General features: G+C 59.2%; 1 protein-coding gene and 1 long non-coding RNA gene across 3 annotated transcripts in view; both read right to left on the bottom strand.

Annotated features, from left to right (window-relative positions):
- The window catches only part of CDC42BPB (CDC42 binding protein kinase beta), a 74,654-nt gene extending 59,802 nt beyond the window's left edge, over nucleotides 1-14,852 (bottom strand). For both annotated transcript variants that reach the window (XR_008528670.1, XM_054567746.1), the window contains exon 1: nucleotides 14,468-14,852. Coding sequence is in view for 1 of the 2 variants with exons in the window: in XM_054567746.1 (XP_054423721.1) it covers nucleotides 14,468-14,642 (175 nt within the window). In the remaining variant the exon portion in view is untranslated. The remainder of the gene's footprint in view (nucleotides 1-14,467) is intronic.
- A 1,117-nt stretch (nucleotides 14,853-15,969) lies between these two features.
- Nucleotides 15,970-18,535, bottom strand: LOC129066169 (uncharacterized). The gene is made up of 3 exons (XR_008528667.1): nucleotides 18,300-18,535; nucleotides 16,954-17,184; nucleotides 15,970-16,317 (listed from the first exon to the last, which is right to left on the bottom strand). It is a non-coding gene; the product is annotated as an uncharacterized LOC129066169 (long non-coding RNA).
- Nucleotides 18,536-24,789: the final 6,254 nt, after the last annotated feature.

Raw genomic sequence — 24,789 nt, forward strand, 5'->3', positions numbered from 1 at the left:
CAGCCCCCCACGCCGGGCGTGCCCAGCAGGGAGCCGCCTGCCCCCCGGGCCGCCGCCCGGAGGCCTCTGCAGAGCTGGGCCGGCAGCAAGGGGAGCGCTGGCCCCCAGGGGACCGCATCGCCCGACACTGACAAGCATGCCCACCTCTCCCTTGTGCGCAACTGAAAAGCCAGAGAGCACAGGCCCCCGTTTCAGAGCCCTCACTGACGTCGACCCAGAGCATCTCCAGTGGACAACCAGCGGGGCCCAGGTGGGACCCACCTCCCAGCCTGCATGTCCCCTCCGGGCCACGGCTGGCTGTGCAGGCGCAGGCGCGCCCGGCGGGGGCTCTGAGCACGCGAGGGTGAGGGCTGATGAGCGCCAGGCCTCCCTCTCCCGGCCGCGACCCCCGCCCCCGCGCCACTGGGGGCCATCCAAGGTCCCCACGCCCCGCTTCCTCCAGAGCAGTGGCCGCCCACGGCCCCTCCCGCCCCGATGCACGGTTGCCCCCGCCCGAGAAGGGGACACGGAGAGCCACCACGCCACCCCGCCAGGACACTTCTAGGAGGCCCCCACACAGCGCAGCAGAAGTCTGCGCCGAAGCCACGGTCAGCAAGGCCGTAGCCCTCAGGGACCGACCCAGAGAGCATGCTGGGGGTGCTGGGGCGGAGGCGGCCAGCAGCCCGTCCGCTCTGACCTGAACCCCCACGCCCCACCCCAAAGCCCTGCCCACGGCCACCGCCCCAGTGCGCTCCTGGCCTCACCCGCCCGCAGAGCCCGTCCAGCCCTCCGCCCGCGGCCAGCCTCCCAGGACTCGAGGGGCCACTCTCAGAGCAGCAGGCCGAGCGCCTGGCCCCGGACGGCCCAGGCGAGCACCCGCTGTGGGGGCCCCAGGCGGGGCCAGGCGGCTCCACGCAGGCTGGGGGTGCGAAGGAAGACGCGAGGCGACGACTGGGAAGGCCAGCGCGGGCACGCGGAGCAGCAGCCAGGCTGCCGGACAGGCGGCTGGTGCGGGGTCAGTGTGACCGGCCCGGAGCCGCTCACAGCAGGCCTGGCTGCCGAGCCGGCGTTGGGGCAAACCGAGGGGGTGGGCCGGCCGCCACATGCATGCGGCACGGCGGCGACTTTCACACCACACAGCTGTCTGCACCCCCTCCCACTCCCCAAAAGCTGCAACCCCCAGGACAGCTCGCCCCTCATCTGGCCCTACCGCCCTGCCCTCCACGGAACTGCCCGCCCCACCTGGCCACCCCCAGGCCCTCGGGCCGTGAGGCCAGCTGCCTTCGCACTCGGTCCCAGGTCACACGTGACCACGTCACCTCAAGGGGCCTTTTTTAGTCTCTCCCACAGAGGGCGACGCAGCGCGGCCCACCTCCGAGGGGGCAGCGAACACGGGAGGGGGACAAGCCCGGCCGCCGCCGCCCGGCTCAGAATGGGGGTTCAGGGCAGTGGGGGCGGCCCTTGAGACTCAGGCCCCACACGACCGGCCCCTTCCCCTTGTGGCCGGAAACTCAGAACAAAACGTCAGCAAGTGTGGACAAAGGCAAACTCAGAAGAACTACACAGAAAAGGGGCTAATTTCCCCTGTATAAAGGGTTCTAAAAAATTAATAGGAAAAAGTTGCACAAGCCAGTGTGCAGTATGGGGAGAAGGGAAGGATTTTTAGCAAAACATGGATCAACTCTCTAAATGTTCAGTGTCCACTGAAGTGCCCCACAGGGTGACCGTGGGGGGAGAGGCGGGGGTGGTGAATCAGCCAGGAGGGCTGGGGGAAGGGCGTGCCCCCACGGCCGGCGGGCTGGGGCGGCGGGGGGGGTGGCGTGACTGACCCCGCCAGCCTCCCGCCTCCGCCGGGACATGCGCCTCGGCCCCCAGGACCTCGGGCAGAGCCACAGGCACCCCGACCACGCTCAGGACCTTAGGCAGGTCCTGTACTGACGGAGAACACGCCTCACAACAGTGTGTAAAAACTGCACTTCAGATGAGGTAAGAAACACCTTATTTTTTACAATAATGAAGTCCCCAAATAGCTCTATTTCCCACAAAAGTATCCTGGGCCAATCGGCTAGGAATGACCTGTCAAAAGCCAAATCTGCCCACTCAGGAAAACACTAGAAATAAGGCGGAGCAGCACGAGCAGGACAGGAGACAGCCTGGTTCCTCCAACACACGAGCCACAGAAAGCGGGGAGCTGGGCGCGGAGCCAACCCCGGCGCCACGTGCGGACTTTGTTTTGGCTCCCAAAGAGCAAATCGACTGAAAACAACAGAAAGAGGAACTTTACACCGCGACTCCTTGTTTGTACTGAGGAATTACTGTTACTGTTTTCAACGTCCTAACGTTATTACTGCTAAGGGGTTAAAGGAAGCCCTGATTTTCTTGCGGTGTATGGAAACATCTACAAACAAGATGACAGACGTCGAGGAGCTGCCCCAAAGCAATCCTTCTTTGGGCAAGGGACAAAAAGATGGTCTGACCACTGCTGAAGCAGGTGACTGAAACGGGGTTCATTCTTCTACTCTCCCTGCTTTTCATGTGTTTGAAGTAAGAAATATTACCAATTGTTATCAGTTTTATTAATACTGATAAAAATAAAGAATGTCAACATATGAAAAATTCAAGCCACTCCAAAAGAGAACGGTGATGCTTTCACACCAAGGTCACCGGCTGCTTCATGACACGAGGCCAAGAACGTTTTTGAAAGCTGCGTTCCCTCGTACAAACATGCAGACCCGGGAGGCTGGCTCCGCTGGCTCCCCACGCTCCCCGCTCTCGGCCCCCGATGCGCTGGCAGCACGTCCGGCACAAGCGCCTGCTCCGCGGCCCAGGGCGTCGGGCAAGTCCATCCACTGGGCTGCTGGCACTCCGCTGGGCCATCACACGGTTCCACAAGCTGGTGAGGTCTGTGCGCACACCCCGCAGGGCTGACGGGATTAACGGTCTCAGCACGCGGCGTCGCAGGCACGTGCCCTTGAGCCCGATCAGAGGCACCTGCCCAGCCGCACTCTGGACTCCACCTGCAAAAGGGGGGCCGCCAGCCACACTCTCCCTGCTCGGCGCCCACCGGAAGTCTCCCTTGCAGGCGCGGGGCTGGAGGGCACCTCCAGCGCGATGGGAAACAAGCTCCACGCCGGACTTCACCTGCAAACACTGCAAGTGCATTTCACTGGAGGACATTTTTCGCAGATAATAAATGGGATACTTCAAGCGCCATTAAACTTGCCATGCAATCAACAAGAATTACTGGTCGGGAAAGGGAACCCTAAGAAAGGGGGGGGGGGTGGAGCTGTGAAGCGGACAGTGCCCAGGAGTGGCATGGGTTTGTAAAGCTGTTTTCTTAACGTTAAGTGAAGTTTTACTTATGTTTCAAACCAACTGTTGTGAATGCGCTACTGAAAAGAAACACTATAAAACCTGACCAACTCAGAATCTAGCAGTACTCAAAATATCACCACTCAAAAGGACACTGAGCGATTCCACGTTCTTTTTAGGGAAGTTTTCTATATAATCCATGGCAGAATGGATAGTCAAGGGTTACCGCCCTTTAAAGGGAAATCATTAGTAGGAAAAGTCCCAAGATAAACAAAAAATGGCCCTCAGAGGAAACAGATAAATCAGGAGAATGAAAACTAAAAAAATTTTAATTAGCACCCTCAGACAGAGAGGAAATGGCAGGCACCTACCAGCCACCTCATCTTTTTTTAAAAAAATATTTATTTATTTTCAGAGAGATGAGAAGGGAGGAAAAAGAGAGGGAGAAAGACATCAATTGATTGCCTCTCACACGTCCCCAAACTGAAACCTGGCCCGCAACCCAGGCACATGCCCTGACTGGGAATCGATCCGGCGACCCTTCTGTTCACAGACCGGCGCTCAGCCCGCTGAGCCACGCCAGCCACGGCTTCCACTCCCTCATCTCGATCATGAAGCAAGAGGGAGGTGTTTCAGCCCCCAAATTCTACACCCAGTCCAGTCAAACTACCAGTAAAATGAGGGCACGATGAGACACTGTAGACAGTCAGTGTCTTGGAAAGATTACCACCCTTGATCCCTACATGGGGGAAATGTTACATGTACATACGTGTGTATATAATGCATGCATAACAGACGTATACAGTCTCCCTCTCCCAGAAAAACTCTAGAAAATCATCAGAAAAGAATCCACAAAACAGCAGTGTGAACGGAAGAAACGGGTGGCTGGATGTGGCCCAGAAGCCGGGAAGGAAGCCCAGGGCTCGCCAGCGCCGACGCCTGACGCTCCGGCACGAGGCCCGGGACACGCACCTGCCGCCTGGCTCTGCCACTTCTCTGTCTGTTCGTTCTTATTTTTCAATTACAGTTTACATTCAATATTATTTTGTATTACTTTCAGGGCACTAGTCACTTGGTTTTACAGTGAATAACAGTCATAGAACCGTAATTATGAAAATGCTATTTACGAGTTTCCAATTCTTACAACCAACTTAGATAAAAAAGGGAAGGCTTCATTATAGTCAAAGAGCGTAATATAGGAAGGGTCATCAAGGAAAATGTATAAAGGACCCATGGACAAAGACAATAGGCCGGAGGGGTTGAATGCGGGAGGTGGGGGGTGGGTAGGGCAGGGGAGAGTAAGGGGAAAATGGGGACAACTGGAATTGAAGAACAATTTTAAAAAAACATAACATGGCCCCGGCTGGTGTGGCCTGCTCGATTGAGCGCCGGCCTGTGAACTACAGCGCCGTGGGTTCGAGTCCCAGTCAGGGCACAGGCCTGGGCTGCAGGCCAGGTCCCCAGTCGGGGGCGCACAAGAGGCAACCACATGTGGACGTTTCTCTCTCTTCCTTGCTCCTTTCCTCTCTCTCTAAAAAATTAAACAAAATATAAAAAAAAATTTTAAATAACATAAATGCCATAAGCTTTGACAACAAAAAATTGGCAATTCCCCTTAATAACTCTTAAGTGAATATTACTTTAAAAATGACACAGGCCCTAGTTGAGTTGGTTACAGGGCCGTCTGGACAGAGAGCCACCTGGACGTGCCAAGGCTGCGGGCTGGGTCCCCGGTCGGGGCACGACCAAGCAGCAGCCAAAGGGCACACCAATGAGTGGAGCAACAAATCGATGTCTCTCTCTCCTTCTCTAAAAGTCAATCAATAAAAAAATATTTTTAAATGACAGCTATAAAGAAAATTAATGAAACGACTTTATGTATAATTCCATGTTAATAAACAAGAAACTACCGATAAAATGAATGGTGTTTCTAAGAGAACACTAATGATAAAACCCACCAAGATAAGAAAAAACCCAATAGAATACTAACTCTAGAAAAAAGTTTGAAACTTGTCTAAGACTATCCCTCACAGGGAAAGGCATTCCGTTCAGGCAGTTTTATAAACAAATATGGTAAGGTTTCGTTCTCTAAAATATTCTTGAACACAAAACTGGAAGCTTCAGAATTTTTCTTAAAATTCTGTCACAACTCTGATACCAAAATATTCCAATGATAATATATAAAAGGCAAAATCACAGACCACAGGCTGCTCCTCAATTAGGAATATAAATTAAAAATTAATCAATAACACACGAACACAAGAGGCTCAACCGCCCCACTGGAGAATGAAGCGCCGTGAGTAAGTGCGCCGTGTTCTGGGGACGCGTGCACGGCATCGTGTCTGTTAACACAAGTGACAAAAATCAATAGTCTATCAAAGGCGAAATCATAATACTCTTGTCATATGAAATAGTCATATTTCAACATTAACTTCTCATAACACTTCAAAATAATTATGACTAGGAAATACAATTTTTGACATTAAAAAATTTTTCAAATCAATATTGTTTTCAACATTAATGACCAGAATATGCCCTAAAATAAAAAGAAAGAAGTCAAAGCGTTTCTAATACAACGAGGAGAAGGCGACTTTTACTTTCTGCGGCGGACCCCTCTGCACTGCTAGAATTTATTTAATGAGCAGACATTGTTTTTATACTCTTAGAAGCTGTTCAAAATAAAAACAGCCCCGGCGGCACGCCACGCCTGAGAGCGGCAGACGCCTAGGCGACTCGGGGGCGGTCCTGAGCGACGAAGGGCAGGGCTGCGCCCCGGGACGCCCCGCGCAGACCCCCGCAGACCGAGGGAGGGCACCGACGGGAGCAGCGTCTGCGGGGGCGTCTCCAAGGAAAGCCAGCGACCCCCAGGGCTCTGCAGAGCCCGGCGCCGCCCGGAGGCCGGAGGCGCTGCGGTGCGGGGACCAAGGACGCGGCCCGCGCCCAGAGCCTCTGCGGTCACACTCGAGAGCACGCAGGGGCCGCGCCGCTCTTCCGCGCGGGTGCGTTGTTACCGCGAGAAGATATGTGTAAGATAAAGTGTGCGATGTCAGCCACTTCTAACATGGGCCAAGGAGACCCGACTTGCCAGAACTGAAATGAAAGAGAAGATGCTACTGTTGACCTTATAAGAAGTAAACGTGGTTACTAAGAAATACTGTGAATAACTGTATACAAACAAATTAGATAGATGAAACAGACCAACTCCTAGGAAGACAAAAACTACCAAAATGGACTCATAAAAACACAGAAAATGTGGAAAGATCTACAAGTACAGAAACTGAATTACTCAACAGTAATCAAAGAACTAACCACAAAAAAGAAAATCTAGATGGCTACACAGGTGAATTCTCAAACATTTAAAGAATATTAATTTTAAGAATTAATACAAACTCTCAAAAAAATAGGAAGACAGAACACTTCCTAATTCATTCTATGAGGCCAGTATGACGCTGATACCAAAACCAGACAAAGATATCCAAGGAAAAAAACTGCAGGCCAGCATTTCTTATAGATGGAAAAAGCCTGAACAAAATACCAGCAAACCAGATCCAGCAACGTAGAGAAAGAATCGTACACCGTGATCTAGACTCTAGTGGGACTCATCCCAGGAATGCACGGTTGGTTCAACACGCAACACCCACTCGACCAACAGAATGAGACACGGCAGCCACAGCAGCGTTGGTCATCATAGCGTAAAGGCAGAAACCACCCAAATGTCCATCAGCTGATAAAGAGATGCACAAAATGTGGACCATCCGTACAACAGGCTATATCTGGCAATAAAAAGCAACAAAACACAGACATACCCTTGAAAACATTACATTAAGGGCAACGAATCCAGGCACGAAAGACCGCAGGTTGTGCGACCCCAGCGCAGGACATGTCCAGAACACACCGATGCGCACCAGACGGGGGCGCCGGGTTGCTGAGAGCTGGGGGGGAGGGGTCGGAGGGGACAGCACAGGGGACAGCGCTTGTCTGAGGGAGGGGGAACGCTCTGGAAGTAAATCACATATAAGGCCATTACCAAAAAATAAGTAAATCAAGAAAAAATCATCTGGTAACTGAAAATGGCAGGGAAACATTTCCTTTCCACTAAAATAAACGGACTTAATCAGTCGTGTAATTCAATTTACATTTCTCTCACCTTACTGATAGACAACTGGTTTTTGTTCAATACCCCTCTTAACATATTATTTCACAAGGTATATCAAAACTTCGTAAACACAAATCTTACTCTGAAGAAACGATTAAATATTTGTGAAAGAAAACACATCCAGGCTTAGCACTTTGGTTTCATAAAACCACAGTAATGCGTGACGTTTTGAGAAACATTTCTTGTGCTAACACTCTAATATAAATGCCATCCTTGAACACTGCAATTAACCGGTGACACGGCCAACAAAGGGTTCCCTGTAACTTCCTAAGCTTTTGACAGCAGCCCGCCAGCCACGTCCCCGCTCGCTGGAAAGGACCGTCAGAAAGGTGGCTTGTTAGTTTACATAAAGACGTCCAACAACCTAATCTCGAATACTTAGAGTTAGAAAAGAACAAGCCTATTTGTGACAGAGCCGCAAAGTTACTTTTCAAGAACTGCTGCACACCCATTAATTATGAAATCAACATCTTTCTCAATAGTGAAGAACCAACACAAATGCTTTGTCAGGTTAAAAACAATGTACAGGTTAAAGAAACAAACTCAGCCTCTGGTTTACCCTTTCCAACCCAATGAGAGAGTCAAGGACTCCGATTCAGTCCCTGCGCAGGCTCGGGCAGAGCGCAGCCCCAGAATGCAGCCTGGGGCGGGGGGGCGTGTACCTCTGCAGTTCCCATCTGTTACCTGTGTTTTTAGAAAATGAACAGTGGCAAGATAAGTCCTTCTCCTGCTCTGCATTGCTTTTCCAAAGATTTTATTTACTTATTTCTAGAGAGAAGGCGAGGGAGAGAGAGGAGAAACATCACTGTGTGGTGGCCTCTCGTGTGCCCCCACCGGGGACCTGGCCCAAACCTAGGCCCGGGAATCGATCTGGCAGCTCCTTGGCTTTCCAGTCCAGCTCTCAGTCCACGGAGCCCCACCAGCCAGGGCCTGCTACGCATGTCAAATGAGTGAGTTCTTCCTGCACGCCAAAAGCTTCGGGGTGCAACAGATGGGCCCCTGTCACTTCCCGGAAGACACAGTTCCTCCACAGTCCTGAGTCACACACACCCATGACACTCAACACGCGACAGACACCTCCGTGCAGGGTGTGTCCACAGGCACATGGAGTCGCCTGTCCCCAGGAGGGTCCCCGCCCCGCCCAGGGGAGCACGGTGCAGCGCACCCAAATCACCGACCACAGAGCTGGATGCTCGGACTTCACACACAGATGGAGGGGGGTGCACGGGCCCGTCGCTGCACCCTCCGAACCCCGCCAGACACAGCACACGGCCCCTGGGCAGCGGGAGGGGAGCTCGGTCACCTCTCCCCCCGCTGCAGTCACCTTCCCGCAGTGCCTGGCACGCCTCAAGTCCTTAACAAAATACTTGAAAGAATGGATGACAGAGGACAGCAGACCTGAAAAGTCAACTTCGTTCTGCACAGCGGGAAAAGCAAAGCCAGGGAACCGGAAGCGACTGGCGTGTGAGGTGCTGGGCGGGGGCGGGGGTAGCAGGCCCAGGAGTCCGCAGCAGCGCCAGGACCTCCGAAGGCTGGAACAGCGAGGGGCAGAAACCAGGACGGGCTGCAAGCCCGCAGGGGAAGCAGCCCTGGCTCCAGGCACCGCCGGCCCTCTAAACACTAGACGGTCCAACACCTGCGTAACAGGAGATCAAGACAGCTCGAATGGAGAAATCAGAGAGGTGGAGACCGTGAAGTCGTACAGAACAGTTTCCGGGATCTGGGGGACCCACCCCGGAGGGACACTAGGGGTGAAGGGAAGAGCCCGAAGCTCCTAGAGAGCAAGCTGGTCACTCGGAGGCCCGGGGCCCTCCGTGGGCGCAGGCTTCTCGTCCGGGCACGGGGGGGGGGGCGGGGGGCACAGCGGAGGCACGGCGCTTCCGACCCCGAGGCAACGCACCTTCCGGCCGAGCGTTCGGCACCCAGGCAAACTGCCCTTCCGGTGGGAGGGGCAAAGGCACTTCAGACCCTGGGAGACACACTCCACCCCGAGGAGCAAGACAGACCCCAGAAGGGGACTTCGCAGTGCGGACGGCGGAGAGGAGTCTCGGGGGGGCCAAGGGAGGCTCAGGGACGCGGCAGGCAGGACCAGGACCAGGCAGGCTCCACGAGGGCCTGGCTGCACCGGGGGGGGGGGGGGGGGCTGGGCTCCCTTTCCACACGGGGCCGCGCTCACGACTGCACACTGGCATCCAGGCCAAAGGAAAGAAAAAATAATTCATGCTGTTGAAAACAGACCCTCCCTGAGACAGGGAAGTAACTGTGTCCTCTACGGCTTGGTTGGAGAGTCACCTAGTGTTGACAACACAAACAATAAGTATCAAACAGAAATCTTTACATAAAATTACATACATAATTTCAATGTATTTCGCATTGTCGGAACTTTTGTAATTTTACATCTAAGGAAGTATATTTTCCTCTCTCCATTTTCAGACGAGGTGGGGCATGTTCAGGGTGGTATGGCCGGAGACTCAGTCCACTTCCATCTCAGTGAGCTGCTCACATGCACTGAAGACAACTTTAGATTGTGGGGGCAGGGGCGTGGGTGAAGGTGGAAGAGGTATGGGGGGTAAATGGCATGGAAAAACTACAATAGAAAACACTGTATTAAGAAAAGGTAACTTTAACATACCGTCACTCTGGAACATTCTAAGAATCTAAGACTCAAACTTAAACTCAGGACAGAGACTAAATAGTGTTACGGGGATTAGGGTGATGTGAATACAGGATTGTTGCGTTTTTTTTCTTTCAAAATTTCCTTTTACTTTATCCTCTTTTGATTTAAAAAAAATAAAAAAAGCTCAAAAATCCTTTTTTGGTTTCTTCCCACAAAATCCTTAATTAGTCTGAAAAGATACTCTTTGCTCCTTACCAACAACAGCATTCAACAGTTTGGCCGTACTTAATACAGTTTGAAACTACCACTCTTGTTTTGTTCGCCCGCTCACCAGCACCTGCGTCAGCAGACAGGCGGGGCCTCTGAGGACCCTGCGGCTGCGGCAGAGGGCGGGACCAAAGGCAAAGGGGACTCCCGGCCAGCCCTCGGGAGCTGAGGGTGTCACCCCGGGCACCTGCGCACTGGAGGGTTTTGCCTGGAGAGCAGCCCGCGGCGCGCACCCCTCACACCGCGGCACCTGCGGGAAGAACGGCTCCAGTCAGCTCCCGTTTTACGCAGTGAAGGTCTGCGTTCAACAGACACTGCCGTGTTCGCTTTAAAGCCCAACTGACAGCGAGAGGTTTCAGGAGAGAAAAGGGAAGGCCCGCCTGGTGACGTTAGGTCGCTTCAGCTGCCCATCCCATGCTATGTGCTCCACACCTGTGCATTTCACACAGCCATTAATGAAATCTAAATTAGGTCACCCTAATCCTTGCTATGCAATCCCAATTATTTCCCTACAATTTAGATCTTATTATTCAAAACAACAGTTTCTCAAAGTTTGTCATTTCAAAAAAGTGTTCCCAAGTCCTGACCAGTGTGGCGCAGTTGGTTGGGCCTTGTCCCAGGAAGCGGAAGGTCACCAGTTCGATTCCTGGTCAGGACACAGGCCTGGGTGGGGGGCTCCATCCCCAGTCGGGGCGCCTGCAAGAGACAACCAAGCGCTGTTTCTCTCACACATCGATGTCTCTCTCCCTCTCTTTCTCCTTCCCTTCCCCCGCCCTAAAAATAAATGAATAGAATCTTTTTTTTTGTTTTTAAGTGTCCCATGTTACACCCACATCCTAGCTGGAAGAACCATGAAGATCAAAACGCATCCTGAGATGCTCGGCAGCATCTGCGAAGTGTGAACGCATTCGCTCGGTGGAGTCATCGGCGCACCCTGGGAGGAGCGAGCCCCCAGCCGCAGGAATGCGCGGCGAGGGAGGGGAGCTCCAGGAAGGGACCGCAGCACTGACGACGCGGGAAGGGCGCACAGGAGGAAATTAAGCAGGCGGCTTGGAAGATTAACTCTGCTCCTCACAGAGGAAGTGTGTCTGGGTGAGAGGAGAGACCGTGGGGTGGGAACCGGCAAGCCCAGGCCAGGCTGCTGGCGAGGTGCGCCTCCGCCACACAGACCCCCAGCCGCGGCTGCAGGCCAGGGGGGCCGGGGCGGCCCATCCAGTGCCAAACAGCGGCTCCATCCAGAGCCACGCTGGCCGTGATATTTAGGCCATGTTACGTACTTAACCCGTGTAAAAGTATTTTTACGTAACAGAGATGAAAGAACAAGTTCACCTCATTTTAGTTGTCCTTATTTGTTCACTTGTTGAAATTTCAGTGTTTCGCGTGTCCTTCAAACAGCATCAAATTTGCATTTTAAAAGAAGCTTAAAGAAATACACATACAAAGCAGAGTATTTCTAACTTTTAATTAAGGTCTGTGGTTTAATAGAACCTAATCAAACTATTATAAACACAATGAAGGGGAAATTAAAGATGCAAACCTACAATGAAGCCAGGCTGACTCTTGTCCTGTGCAACCACTGTGGAAATAGGAAAACTAGAGCCAGAAACAGTCTTCTTTTAAAACGTAAAGAATTTATTACCTAGTCATTCCAGATCTCCCCAAAGGTTTCCCAGTAAGTCTCAAAATCTGAGCCGAATGGGCTATTTTTTTCATTGAGTTTCAAGAATTCCACGTAACTGTCATCAGACAAGGAGCAAGGTTTGGAAGGTGGGGAGGGACTGGTCCTCTGTGGGACGCGACTCGGCACGCCCGAGGTTTCAAGTGCCGCACAGTGTGACTCCAGAGGCTCCACCGTCGGCAGACTGACAGCCTGCGTCCATGTTTCCTGACCAGAAGACGGTAGGGTCCCTGAAAATGCCTCCCAGACCGTTCTGTTCGCAGGACCAGTCCCCGCCTTCCGGCCAGTCGCCAGGCACCTGGGGCCGCAGCGAGCAGTGACTGCGCCCGCACACGGCCACCGCCGCCGCCGCGGTGACACACTGCTGGCACACAGGGGTGCTACGCTGCTCCTCCAAAGCGCCAGTATTTCATTGAGATGCCCCCTGAGCCCCGGCTGGTGTGGCTCAGTGGACTGAGCGCCAGCCTCCGACCGAGGGGTGGCCAGCTCGATGCCCAGTGTAGGGCACAGGCCTGGGTGGTGGGTTGTTGGTCCCCTCCCTGCTGGGGGTGCGGGAGAGGCAACCACACATGGGTGTTTCTCTCCCTCTCTCCCTTCCCCTCTCTCTGGAAATAAATATAATCTGTTAAAAAATAAAAATAAAATAAAATGCCACCTAAAGTTTAAAACCAGTCTTTGTAGTTTAAAGTTCACACTTCTGTGGAAATTAAGTTCTTAGGATAATGTAATGTATTTATTTTTGTAATTCCCAAAAAGCCAGAACACAATTTTGAAATACTTCTTCTATCTTTACCGCAGGCAGCTCCTGTTTAGATTTGGAAAGGTCACACCTCCTAAACACAAGACCCCACGCGAGCTGGAAGAGCCTCGCCCAGCAGAGAGCGCCTAGCCGTCCCCAGAACGGCGCAGGGCTGCGCCAGGAGCGCCCAGCGACAGGGCCCCAGCCCGCGGACCAGCCCGCCCTGCGTGGCTCGCTCCCAGGCCAAAGGCCAGCGGCCCACGCCTTACCGGCGGGCCTGCCCCCGCTTCCTCCTTCCAGTCACACTTTTACTTAGAGTCCGGGCCAGAGGTGAGCCTGATTGCGGAACCTGGATTCCAAGATCAAACACCCGGAAAGGAACGGCCAGCACAGCCCCCAAAGGGCTCAGAGCGACAGGCCCCAAAGACCTCGCTTTCAAACCAACTTTGAAGTAAGTTTTTCAGCTGCAGTCAGGTCACTGGGAAAGGACCCCAGCACGCGAATGCCCCCTTCTGCCCGCACCGCGGGTCCGCGCCAGGGGTAGTCCCCGCGCAGCGAGGCATCGCGCCGTCCGGGGGCGCTGGGCTTGCGCCACTGCCCTCGCAGGCACCATGTCAACACTCAGAGAAGAATCAGAAGCCCTCTCCAGGATACGGCCACTGAGGTTTTAACCTGGAAACAAAACTCCACTTCCAGTCCCCGTCCCCCCCGAGAGATGGCCTTGCCACAGAACCCACTTGCTCGTTTCCTCAAGTAAATGTCAGCTCTATGGTCGAAGATTAAACTTGCTGGTTCCAGCTGCACAGTTCTAGCCCAATGACGCAAACCCGGGGGCAGGATTCTCATGGGTGTGGCCCCCGGTTTCAGGTGAGGGTCCCAACGGCAGCCCACGTTCGGGGAGGGTGGGGCCAAGGGCTTGCGCCCCACCCGGCCTTCCGGATTCTAGCGGTCATACGTGGCTTAATCAAACCTGCGCCTAATAACGCACTACAGGTCAACTGATCGACGGCCACAGCCTCCTGGGCCCTTGAATGAAGTGGAGGAGGCACAGAAGGGTCAGAGGAAGGAAGTTTTTAAACGACTTCCACGTACAGCCAATTCCAACTACCCCCAAATATCACCAGGATCTGGCGCAGTCACAAAGAAAAAAAATCAATTTGCTCTTGCACGGTGTACTCAAAATAAGGCTTTTAACCTTAAAACTGCCTGGGCGGTGCTACAGTGAAGGGGACATAGACCGGCTGTCACCTAGGAGACGCGCCCCGGCTGGGGGGCCCACGGGCGGCGCGGGAGGCAGCCGGGAAAGCACGGGCGGCTGCCCCCGCAAGCCAGCGGAGCGTGTGCGGGGCGGCCCTGGCCGCTGATTCCGGACCCCGGAGAGGGGGGCGGGGGGCGGGGGCGGATATCCCAGCCAGGGCTGCAGGAAATGATATCCAGACTCGAAGGGTGGGTCTAGGAAGCTGCAGGGGCGATGGCCCGGCAGGGGTGGGGGGGGCGGGTGACGAAGGATGTGGCTCCGAGGGGCAGGATGAGGGGGCGGGACGGCCGAACGCGGATGTGCGAAGGCCGAAGAGCGCAGGGAGGGACCGAGCGCCGCGAAGAGACCGCAGCGGCCGGAGAGGGACGGGGCGGCGGGTGGAAGGAAGCGTGAAGGAGGGCGGCGCGGAGGAGGAGGCCGGCCCGGCCGGGGGACCGAGGGTCAGGCCCGCGCGCACTTACCCCACTCGAGGAACTCGGCCACATACTTGTCGCGGCGCAGGGCCGAGTGGCTGCACTCAGTGTACAGGCAGATGAGCACGTCGAGCAGCGTCTCCACGCTCAGGGCGCTCTCGTTGCGCCAGGGCCCGTCCAGGAGCAGCTGCTCCAGCTTCTTGAGCCGCACCTTGGCCGACATGGTGCCGCACGGCCCGCTCCCCACGCGCCCGCTTCTCGCTGCCCGCTCGGCCAGTCCGTCAGGGCGAGCCCTCGGGGACCCGGCAGCCGCGAGCCCTGGCAGCGCCTCGTCGCCGCCCCGACCGCGTCGTTGCGCCCCGGCCTAGGCAGACATCTTGAGCTCGGTCCCGGCGGCGCAGCGTCTGGGGCGCCGGGCCCCGCGGGTCCATGGGCCGGTCTCCTCCCCTCGGCGCCACCGCCCTCCCCGCCCGACGCGGCCCGCCCCGCCTGCGCTCCTCAGCCCCGCCCGCAGCCGCGCCCTCTCCGCCGCCACCGCCCAGGAGAGACGCGAACCCGAGCGCTGCGCGAGCCCGACCGGCGCCCCAGCTCCGACCCCAGCTCCGACCCGGCGGCCCAGCCCCGCGGCCCGCAGCCAACCAGGGCGCGGCCAGCGCGGGCGCAGCCAACCACGGAGGGGCCGGCCGTCGCCGCGCTGACCTCAGCGCGCCGCCCCGCCCCTGCGTCCCGGCTCCTGGCTCCCGGAGGAATCGGACCTCGCAGCTCGCCGTAGGGAGGTCGGGATGCTGGGAAGGCGAAGGGCGGGGCTGGGAAGGCGGGGGGCGGGGCGGAGCGAGCCGGGAGCCAGTGCGCCGCCGAGATTGCGGCGCCGGCGCTTGCGCAGAGGATGTCTGGGCGGTGTGTGCAAGTACCTCGCGGACCGGCCCTCCGAGTGCGGGGCTCGAGCGGGCGCTCGCCCTGCGTCCGTAGGGGAGCGTGAGGCTCCGAGCAGCCCCGACCGGCCTGCGGCTTCGGGGCCGCCCTGCAGTCGCAGCTCTGGGGGCCTCTGCGGCGGGTTTTAACCAGGGCTCTCAGAAACGCGGGCCCACCTTTGACTCGGACAGACGGGATACCCGGGGCGGGATTGCGGGAGAGCCGGCGGGCCAGCGCCTGGTGCATTCGCGATGCCCACCGCAGCGGGAAGATGCCCACTTCCAGGTCCACTGTCCAGCTTAGGCCTCCCTCAAACACAAATGACTCAGGGTGGCAGTTTGTCGCCAACCTGGGTTTGCCCAGCGAGTCGCTGCTGAGGTTGTTGGCTCCTTTGGGTGGCGGGGAAGGAGGGTGACGAACATCCGCACCCAAACAAACCCGTGGCATCAGAACAGGAGGAGCCGCCTGGGACTCGTGGGAGGCCACCGAGGCCATGGGGTGCGTGAGGGCGGGAGCAGGGCTATGGGAACCCTGACCCGGGGAAGGGAAGGGACTTCAGCTGGGGCAGGACAGCAGCGGGGGGCAGGTGCGGGCACAGATAAAGGGTTGGCGGAGAACTAAAGGAGCATGTAGCAAAACTAACCCACGGAGACAGGAACCAGAAGAGTGGCTGCCTCCATGGAGGAGGTACGGATGGAAAAGGGCAGGAGGGAGCCCGGGGCTGCCAGAAGTTGATTTGGGTGGTGGTTACTCAGGAGCGCATGCAAGGAACAGTCTCCAAACTGTGCACTTAAGAGTGGAGCATATCACTGTTTATAATATACCTTAATTTTTTGAAAACCAGCAAAAACAATCTTCGGTGTTAGAGATCAGAGGAGCGGTTTCTTGGGGGAGGGGGACCGTGAACTGGACGTGAGGGAGCCTTGGGCGGGGGAAGCAGGAACCTTCTGCATCTTGATCAGACAAACCCAGCTTGTTGCATGTGTCTGTACAAAAATAAAGCTTAATCCATCCGTGCTCCAAATATCTGTTCACTTTACTGTATGTGTATAATACCTCTAAAAAGAAGAAAAAACAAAACAAGGAAAAGGCTGATGTCCGAACTTGTCTGGGAGGGTCCCCATTTTTTGTCTCTGTCCCAGTGTGAGTACACCACCGTCCTTCCTTCCAACAATGTCCCCATTTGGGCCGTGCATCCTCTCATCTCCAGACCCAGGAGGCTCAGCCTGGCCCGGCTCAGCTCTCTACCACATCCGCGCCCTCCTCAGGCTCCACCTCCAGTCCCAGCAGCTTCCTTGCTGCTCCCCAACCAGCGGTGCCCTCCTGTCCCCAGGCCTTTGCACTTGCCAGCCCTCCACCCTGGATGCCCTTCCACAGCTGCCCTCACTTGGCTCAATCCAGATCCGATGCTGTGCTGCCTGGTCAGGGCAGCCTCGCGTAGCCCCCTAGACCAGATCAGACCCAGCTCCACTTGTAGTCTCCCTTACCTCCCTGCGCAGCGGGTACCTGTGAGTATGGAAATGAAATCTCTCTGTGCCTCCGTTCCCTCGGGTATAAGTAATGGTATAACAATAGGACCTACCTCATCGTTCAGTTTCTCAGAGGGATAAGTGAATTCTCACCTGTAGGGCACTTTTAAACAGGCCTGACTTGGTGAGTGTTCACGTGTTGGTAGCTCGTGTCATGCATTAGGCTTGCTGTTTCAGAAACAAGGGGCCCTCTGATCGACTGGTGAAGGGTGCAGGCTTGGGTCCCCAGACCAGGGAACCCCAGTGTCCTCAGGCACCCATGAGGCTCCTTGCATCTGCCTTGGTCACTTCAGGCTTCCGTAACAGAGCCGGAGGCTGGGTGGCCTGGTGAAAGCGGAAACGTGTCTCAGTTTTGGAGGCTGGAGGTCTGAGATGGGTGTCAGCGTGATCACGTTCCGGGTCAGTCCTGTTTACCGAGGGCTGTCAGGCTGTGTCTTCGGGTGGGAGAAGGAGGGAGCTCTGTCCTCAGAAGGGACGGATTCCATTCATGAGGTCTCCACCCCCATGACCCAAAGACCTCCCAAAGGCCCCACCTCCTAATCACATGGGGGTTAGGATTTCGGCCTAAGGGTTTGGGGGGCATGAACACTCAGTCCCTGGCAACATCCTTAACAGCACCCTCCTGCTGGGGCTGGCTCCGGTGGGTTTCCGGTCTTTGCAACAAGCAAGGGAGGCTAAGCCTAACCTTGTCCCCAGCACCTTGGACTGGGCACAGGTGATTTCAGACTGCCAGCAATGAATGGCTCAGTTCAGAACTGAGAACATCCAGGTCTGCAGACTTAAACCTCTGAACTGGATTTAACCTTAATTCCCCGTGGGGCCCAGCTGGGCCCTTTAGGGCCTGAGGCGAGCACCGGGGAAGGGCTGTGCTCGGCTTCTCCCTCCTTCCTTCCACAAGCCTCCCTCAGCCTGCACGCCCTCCTCCCTCCCCCTGGCGCTGCGGCCCGTTGTCGGGGTGGAGGGCACGGCGTTGGCGGGGCTGCAGTCTCACCTCTGGCCTGGCAGAGAGTAAGTTGATCCCCCTCCTGAGGACATTCAGGGGCTCCTTGGCACTCCCCTGCTGCTCCCGCTCCTGTGCTGTGTTGCCTTCCTGGGCGGGTATTTTCCTGTTGGCTGCAGGGGACCTCTGCCCTCCTACAGGGATGATTGGACAGGACCTAAGGTGACCTGTCCATGTGGCTTATGTCTGTCTTCATGACTCCCATCTGTCCATAGGAAACATACTCACAGCTCTGGCCCTGGCAAACACTTAGGGGCTGGCAGGTCCCCACAGGACAGCTCACTCCTGCCCCCGCCTCTCGGCAGCGCGTGGGCCCTTCTTCCCCAGCGGGGGCCCACCTGCAGGCCACTGTGCCCCCAGAGGAGGGCCATGTCTTACGCTCCGCGAGGAGTGCTGGGAGGGGCGCCTGCGCCAGGCCCCAGGTGGAGGAAGCACGCACCCCCGTGCCGGGCGCCGGCTCAACCACGTTCCGGGCCGCTCTCTCCTCCGGGTCTGGGGCAGGTTCCCAAGTATCGCCTTTGACGGGCTACCTGTGGCAGCCTGACTCCTCGTCTGAGTCCCATCTGTTGTCCTTTGAAATTTCAGTTTGGTGTTGGGATACGCATTACGACAAGTACCCTGGACAAAGGTCGCTGCTCCTTTGCTGGACCGTCCCTGTGTTTGTCCGCCTGGCACTCCCTACCCCCTCTCCCCACACCCTGGGGGTCTCTGCTCCCACTCCGCTCTGACTGGGGGTCCTAGGGGAGCTGCAACGGGCGTGGACGTGGCCCCAGGGACCAGCTGGTCCGCTCTCCGTCCCCCTGATCGGGTGCCATTGTGTGACCTGAGCCAGGCCAATCGGAGAAGTTCTTTAGGGTGTTTCATACTAAAACTAGGAGAGAGAATTTCTTGTCTTTTCCTTTAGACCAGAGGCAGGTAAACGCTTTCCGCAAAGGGCTTGTGCGCTAGCAAGGAGGGCTTCCATGAGGAGACAGCGGTGCCTCTGACACATTAAAGCTGAGGTGGCCCCTCCCCATAGGCTCGCTCTGGGGCCCTGTGCGCCGGCGACACTGGTCCCAGGCATCCGAGGGAGCTTGAATTAGCTCTACACGGGGAGGGGGGTGGTCGGGGAACTGTGTGAGGAGCCAGGGGTTCCCTGTGATGCTCAATGGTTTTTCCTGTTGGGAGAAGGGAAGGAGTCCATGAATGACAAAGGCCCAGAAAGGACTCGGGTCCCAAAGGAACAGAAGTGCGTGTCATCCCACCAGGGCTAAAAAAAAAATGCTGCCGCAGCCCCGTGAAGGAGGCGGGGTGGGATGAAGGCGGGGCCGGGAAGTGGGCGGCTCGCCGCAGGGCTCCCCTCTCGCTGCCCGCCCCCCGCCGCCCCTCGCCTTACCTGAAGCTCCTGGGCCCAACGTCTCAGGCTTCCGGCCTGCGCACTGCCCGGCTGTCACCACCCACGCCCATCAGGAGCTGGCGGGACAGCGTGTGGCCTGGGTGTGGACACGTTTCCCATGGGATGGGGTGACGCGGGAGGGCACAGGGTGGGGCGTGCGCCTACACACCTCCAGGTCCACCCCCTCCACTGCTTTGTGCCCCAAGTCGCTGTGCCCATGGGCGGGGGGGGGGGGGGGGGGGCGGTGCGGGGGGAGGGGGGGAGGCAGTGAGCCTGCCCGGGATTCCCCCTTCCGGAGCGGCTGCCCCCAGGTGCTGCCCGCGGCCCTCCTGCTGCCCCCGGAAGACCCAGAGGCGGCCGCAGCCCCCAGGCCCTGCTAGCCCCAGGAGCTCCCTTCCCCCGCCCCCGCCCACCCCATAAGTAGCCCCTTTTCACGCTGTCCTCAACCAGTCTGCCTCCCTGTGCCCTGCTGGGGCTCTGGCACCTCTGGCCATGTGTGCAGCGATAGTCATTGCTGGGCTACTCGCAATTAAATAACGAAAACCCAAATGCCCATCAGTGAACACACAGAGAAATAGCTACGCATCCATAATACGAGAGTTCATGTCGCTATTAAGTAACGATGTAGATTTGTTCATTCAACCAACCCAAAGCTCCTGGACGCCTGCTGCATGTCGGCACGACTCTAGGTGCCGAGGCCGGAGCAGCAGCCGAGACGGACACGGAGCGTCCACTGTGGCCTGGGGACGGCCCGCAGACCCCTGCGCAGGACAGAGAGAATTTCAGAGAAAGGCAAGGGCTGCCAAGCGAGCGGACACGTGCGTGATGGCGGCGGGGGGCCCGCCTTGTAGATGGGGCGCACGGGGGCGCTCCCAGCAGCGGTGACAGCATGGCTGAGGCTCGGGCCGCTTTCCAGGCAGGGAAAGCCAGGGCACTGCTGGGCCAGAAGGGCAAAGGACGTGCAGGCCGGAGCGCGCCTGGGGGCGGGGGCGGGGGCGGGGGCGGGGCCCGGACACCAGTGGGAGCTCGTGCCGCGCTGGGCCTTGCCTGCTGCTGGTCCCACAGCCACGGAGGCCTGGGCAGTGGTTCCTGAGGTTTCCTGCCACCTGCCTCTGCAGGCGACGACTCTTCCTCAGGGTGTTTCTCTTCCTCCTCAACCTCTTAGCTGACAACCTGGAGGACCTCGAAGGTCAGGGGCAGGAGCCAGCACCCTGCCAGGCTCAGATGCAAAGGACATGCCCCCTAGGTACGTGTGAGAAGGAAGGAGGCGTGAGGGTGGCGGGGAGGAGGGAGGGCAGGTCAGGCAGGCGCCTCTCCAGTGTGCCCTGTGCACCCTGCTGCAAGCCCTTCCCTCATAACCCCCCGCCTGTCCTTGCAGGGACCGCCCCGCTGTGGCCAGGAATGTCCCCAGCATCCAAGCGCAGGCCCGCAGCAGTGCCCAGCGGCTGCCCCTGAGGAATGCTCCCCAGGCTGGGGGAGGGGCTGGACCGACGGGGTCAGACTGTAGCCCCGGCCCCCTGTCTGCAAGACCGATGGACGGAGACCCTCGGCCGCAGGTCTCTGTGGGGCGTCTGCGGAGTCGGGGGCACAGCCTGCAGGTGCCCAGGGCTCGTTGCCTGCAGGGGCCCAGCAGCTTCACTGGTAGATGGTAGCTGATGGCAGCGGGCGGGCATGGAGGGACGGCGACGAGGTGCCTGTCGAGGCGGCAGCACCGGCGGTGCGCCCTGCCCCTGCGCTGCGCCCTCGCCCCCACCCCAGCCGCCAGCAGCCAGCCTCCCGTCCTCGCATCCCCTTCTAGCTCAGAAGCCTTCCGTGGCTCCTCCTCGCTGCCTCACGGACAAAGGGGTCCCTGATACAGAGTTCGCCTCCCAGGGGAGCCTGCAGACTGGAGGGAATCGCTTGCTGCCTGTAAGGAGTGACAATGTGGAGGCTGGACCAGGAAGCGGGGGCCGGGGGGGACGGGCACTGCCCAGAGTGGAGGGGCCTTTGGGGAGGACCCTGAAGCTTAAATGCAAACACTCGAGCCTGCTGGGCAGGCACAGCGCTGTGCAGACCAACCCACCAGGACCCCGCAAGTAGGGACAGAACTGGGCCCCTTTTTTTCAGAAGAGCCAACGGAGGCAGCCCAGGACAGCAGAGAAACCGCTGGTAAATGGCAGGGTGGCTTCTGAGCCCAGGACCCCAGGCTCAGCAGCACCCCCACCCCACCCCACCCCCGGGGCCAGCACACCCGGCACTGCCTTCCCTCAGTGCAGCAGGTGCCTCCTTCTACCCTGGGCTGGTGCCAACTTCCCGAGGACACCTCGTGAGGAGCACCAACCCCAGCGACCTCCACGTGTCCACTGCTCCCCACACAGCCCTGCCCTCGCCCCGCCGTGCGGGCAGCATGGAGACCGAGGCCCACATGGGGCCGGAGACACGGGGCGCCGGGGTCAGTGGCGGAGCAGGGCTTGTCCAAGCCTGTGAGGTCAGCAGCAGCCTGGGGACTGCCCCTGACACAGAAATGTCCCCAGGCTGCCAAGCGCAACTGCTCGGCGGGGGGCATGGACAGGGGAGGCCTGGGGGAGGCAGAGGGAGGACGGTCCTGCCTCTCGGGCCACCCCCTCCATCCTGTGGGTCTCACTGTGTCCCCCTGAAGCAGCCGGCTCGGGGACCTGGTGGGCACCCACCTCCTGCCTGCTCCGGCCCCACCCCCAGGGCTGCCCACCGCGCGTGGGAGGGAGCCCGGGGCTCAGGGTCTTCCGGGCCCTTCTCCAGCTGGGACACCGCGGTGGGCAGAGCGCCGCCTCACCGGAGTGCCCACCTGACGACGGACCCTCCCACTCCCCCGCCCCCGCCCGCCCGCCCCAGGCCCTGTGTTAATGTAACGGCCCCCACCTGCGGGCTGTGAGGCCTGAGACAACGCTCAGGTGGGCGTAGGGGGCTCTCCGCAGCCGGCTTCATCATTAGACCCGCCGTCGTCATTGCCGGTCTAACAGCCCCTGGCAGAACTCAGAGGACCGTCTCCCGAAACTGGCCTTTAGGACTCCGTGCGGGGGGCCTCGCTGATGCGGGCCCTGGAGTCCGGCCGCCCAGCCTCCCCGCGCAGGGCCTAGCCCCGGCTGCCCCTCCCGCCGGCTCCGGCTCCTCGGCCTTTCCCCACTCACCCCTGCGGAGCCGGGGGCGCACATGCCCTGCGGGGCAGGTGTGGGGGCCTCTGTTCCCACTCGCGAGGCGCGCCTGGTGCGGCGGGGGTCGCCCCGGGGGTTTGGTGAATGGACACAGAGGCCGGGGGTGGGTGGCAGGGCGGGGAGGGAGGCGGATGTCCGCCCCGGCGGGGCTCACCTCGGGCGGGGTGCCCCTGGGGCTGGCGCTTCCTCCTCACGCCCCGACACCTGGCGCCGACCCCAGGCTCAGAGGCCGGGCCCCACCGCTCAGTGGGGACGTGTGGGGCCACCGACTGCGAGGCCTCCGAGCCCAGAACCCTGCTGAGCGCGCGCCCGCTGTCGGGGCTGCGGCCAGAGCCGCTGTCCTCCCGCCGGGGGCCCCGCCCTTGCACAGGCCTCGCCCCGAGGCGACCGGCGGGGTCGCGGGGACTTCGCTCCTGCCGCTCACAGAACCAGCTGAACCGGAGGCCGCCCGGGAGTGGCAGTTCCTGCGTCACCCGCAGCCTGACACCCACCTCGCTGTCCGCAGGGACGCGGCGCCTGGGACCGAGGCTGGGGGCAGGGACGCCCCCTCCGGCGGCTGGCATTGGAAGGCAGGAGAGGCCGGGAAGACCCCCAGTTCTGCGCTGCGAGCCCTGAGACGAGCCGGCTTCCCCCCGCCGCCCCCCGCCCCCGCCCGGCTGAGCCTCAGGGCCTGGGCCTGAACCGGGGACGGGGTGATGGGCCGGCCGCACGCTGCCGGACCGGCCAGCGGCGAGCAGTGAGAGGCGCGGCCTTCGCCGGCCGGCTCTGCCCTGCCCTGGCTGGTGGGAGCAGCGCGTAGCAGGCCCTTCCTCCCAGCCCGCCTGTCGCGCGGCGGCGTCTCGGCGACTGGCCTCCTCTGCCCTCACCGCGTCCCCGCGACTCGAGGTCCAAGGCCAGCCCCGGGCAGTGCCTGGAATCCTTCAGAACGTCTCCGGCCATGCAAACGCACGCGCACAAAAGGACACAGGTTGTAAAATGATGTTTGTTACACAAAAGTGACTGCGACCTGGTGGGGCAGCGCCTCCTGATGCACCGAGGTTGCGGGTTTGATTCCTAGTCGGAGCACATGCAACAATCAACCAATGAATGAAAGCAACAATAGGTGGAAAACAGATCGATGTCCTCTTTCTCTCTCTCAAATCAATAAGTTATCCTTGGCGGGTGTGGCCCAGTGGACTGAGTGCCAGCCTGCGAACCAAAGGGTCGTAGGTTGGATTCCCAGTCGGGGCACATGCCTGGGTTGCGGGCCTGGTCCCCAGCAGGGGGCGCACGAGAAGCAACCGCACACAGATGTTTCTCTCCCTCTCCTTCTCCCTCCCTTCCCCTCTCTCAAGATAAATAAGTAAAAACTTTAATTTATTTTTTTAAAGATTTTATTTTAAAATAAAACATTGATGTGTGGTTTTATTTTAAAACACTGCTCAGGTACAAACAACGCCCGGAGAAGGGCCTGTCGCCGCCTCTGCGGCCAGGAGCTGTGCTTGCTGGGGTGGGGCTGGGTGGTCGCCTGTGGCGAGACCTGGGGCCTCTTCCAAGGCTGGCCCGTGGGCCCTGCCCTCTGCCCCCGGCCGCGGGATGAAAGCCCTGCCCCACCGCCTCGCGACGCGGACCGCGCCCAGGCTCGGTCGCTCCCGCGCCCCGCGGGAAGGGCCGGCGACCGCGGCGGCTCCCACGGCGCTTGGGCCGGGGTGCGGTGGGCGGAGCGCTCCGCCGGGCAGGCGTGGGTGGGGCGGCCCCGGCCCTGGGACTTCCGCGGGGCAGCCTTGGCAGCTCCCTGCCCCGCACCCGACCGCCACTGCCCTGGCCAACCGGGGGTCCCGGCAGAAGCGCCAGCTCACGCCCACACGGGGGCCCCTCCCCTGGGCTCCCCCGCCGCTGCCGCCCCATCTGTCCCAGGTCACCTTCCTTCGAGGTGGAAATCGAGCACCTCCCCACAGAGCACAATTCCCGGGCGCGCCCGCCAAGTCTCCGAGACCCAGTCCAGCTGACCCCGACGTCCGCCCTCCTCTCGCCGCCGGGTGGCGCTGCCCGCGCGGGCCCGTGACCCGCGAGCGCGGCCCCTGCTGCCCCGTGAGCGGCTGCCGGCGCCGGGCCCCGCGCGCTGCCCTGGAACGAGCGTCACCCGGCCGCCTTCTCTGGCCGGTGCCGCCCGGGGTTCCTGCGCGGCCTGTGGACGGGGGGGAGGGGCGCAGCGCCTCGCGGGCTCAGAGATGGGCCCCGAGCCACCAGGTCCACAGGCAGAGAGGGCCGCGGCGGCGGCCGCGCCGGGTACTTCCTGCGCCCCGACTCCCGCCGTCGAGGGCGAGCCAGGCCCCCAGGCCCGCCGCCTGCCACCTGCTTTTCACTCGGGGCGCAGGGAGTGGGGTGAGGGGTGGGCGCCCCAG

The sequence above is a fragment of the Pteronotus mesoamericanus genome, unplaced genomic scaffold, assembly GCF_021234165.1.
Source record: "Pteronotus mesoamericanus isolate MK-2021 breed Mesoamerican mustached bat unplaced genomic scaffold, CSHL_Meso_final contig_192, whole genome shotgun sequence".
Taxonomy (NCBI): domain Eukaryota; kingdom Metazoa; phylum Chordata; class Mammalia; order Chiroptera; family Mormoopidae; genus Pteronotus; species Pteronotus mesoamericanus.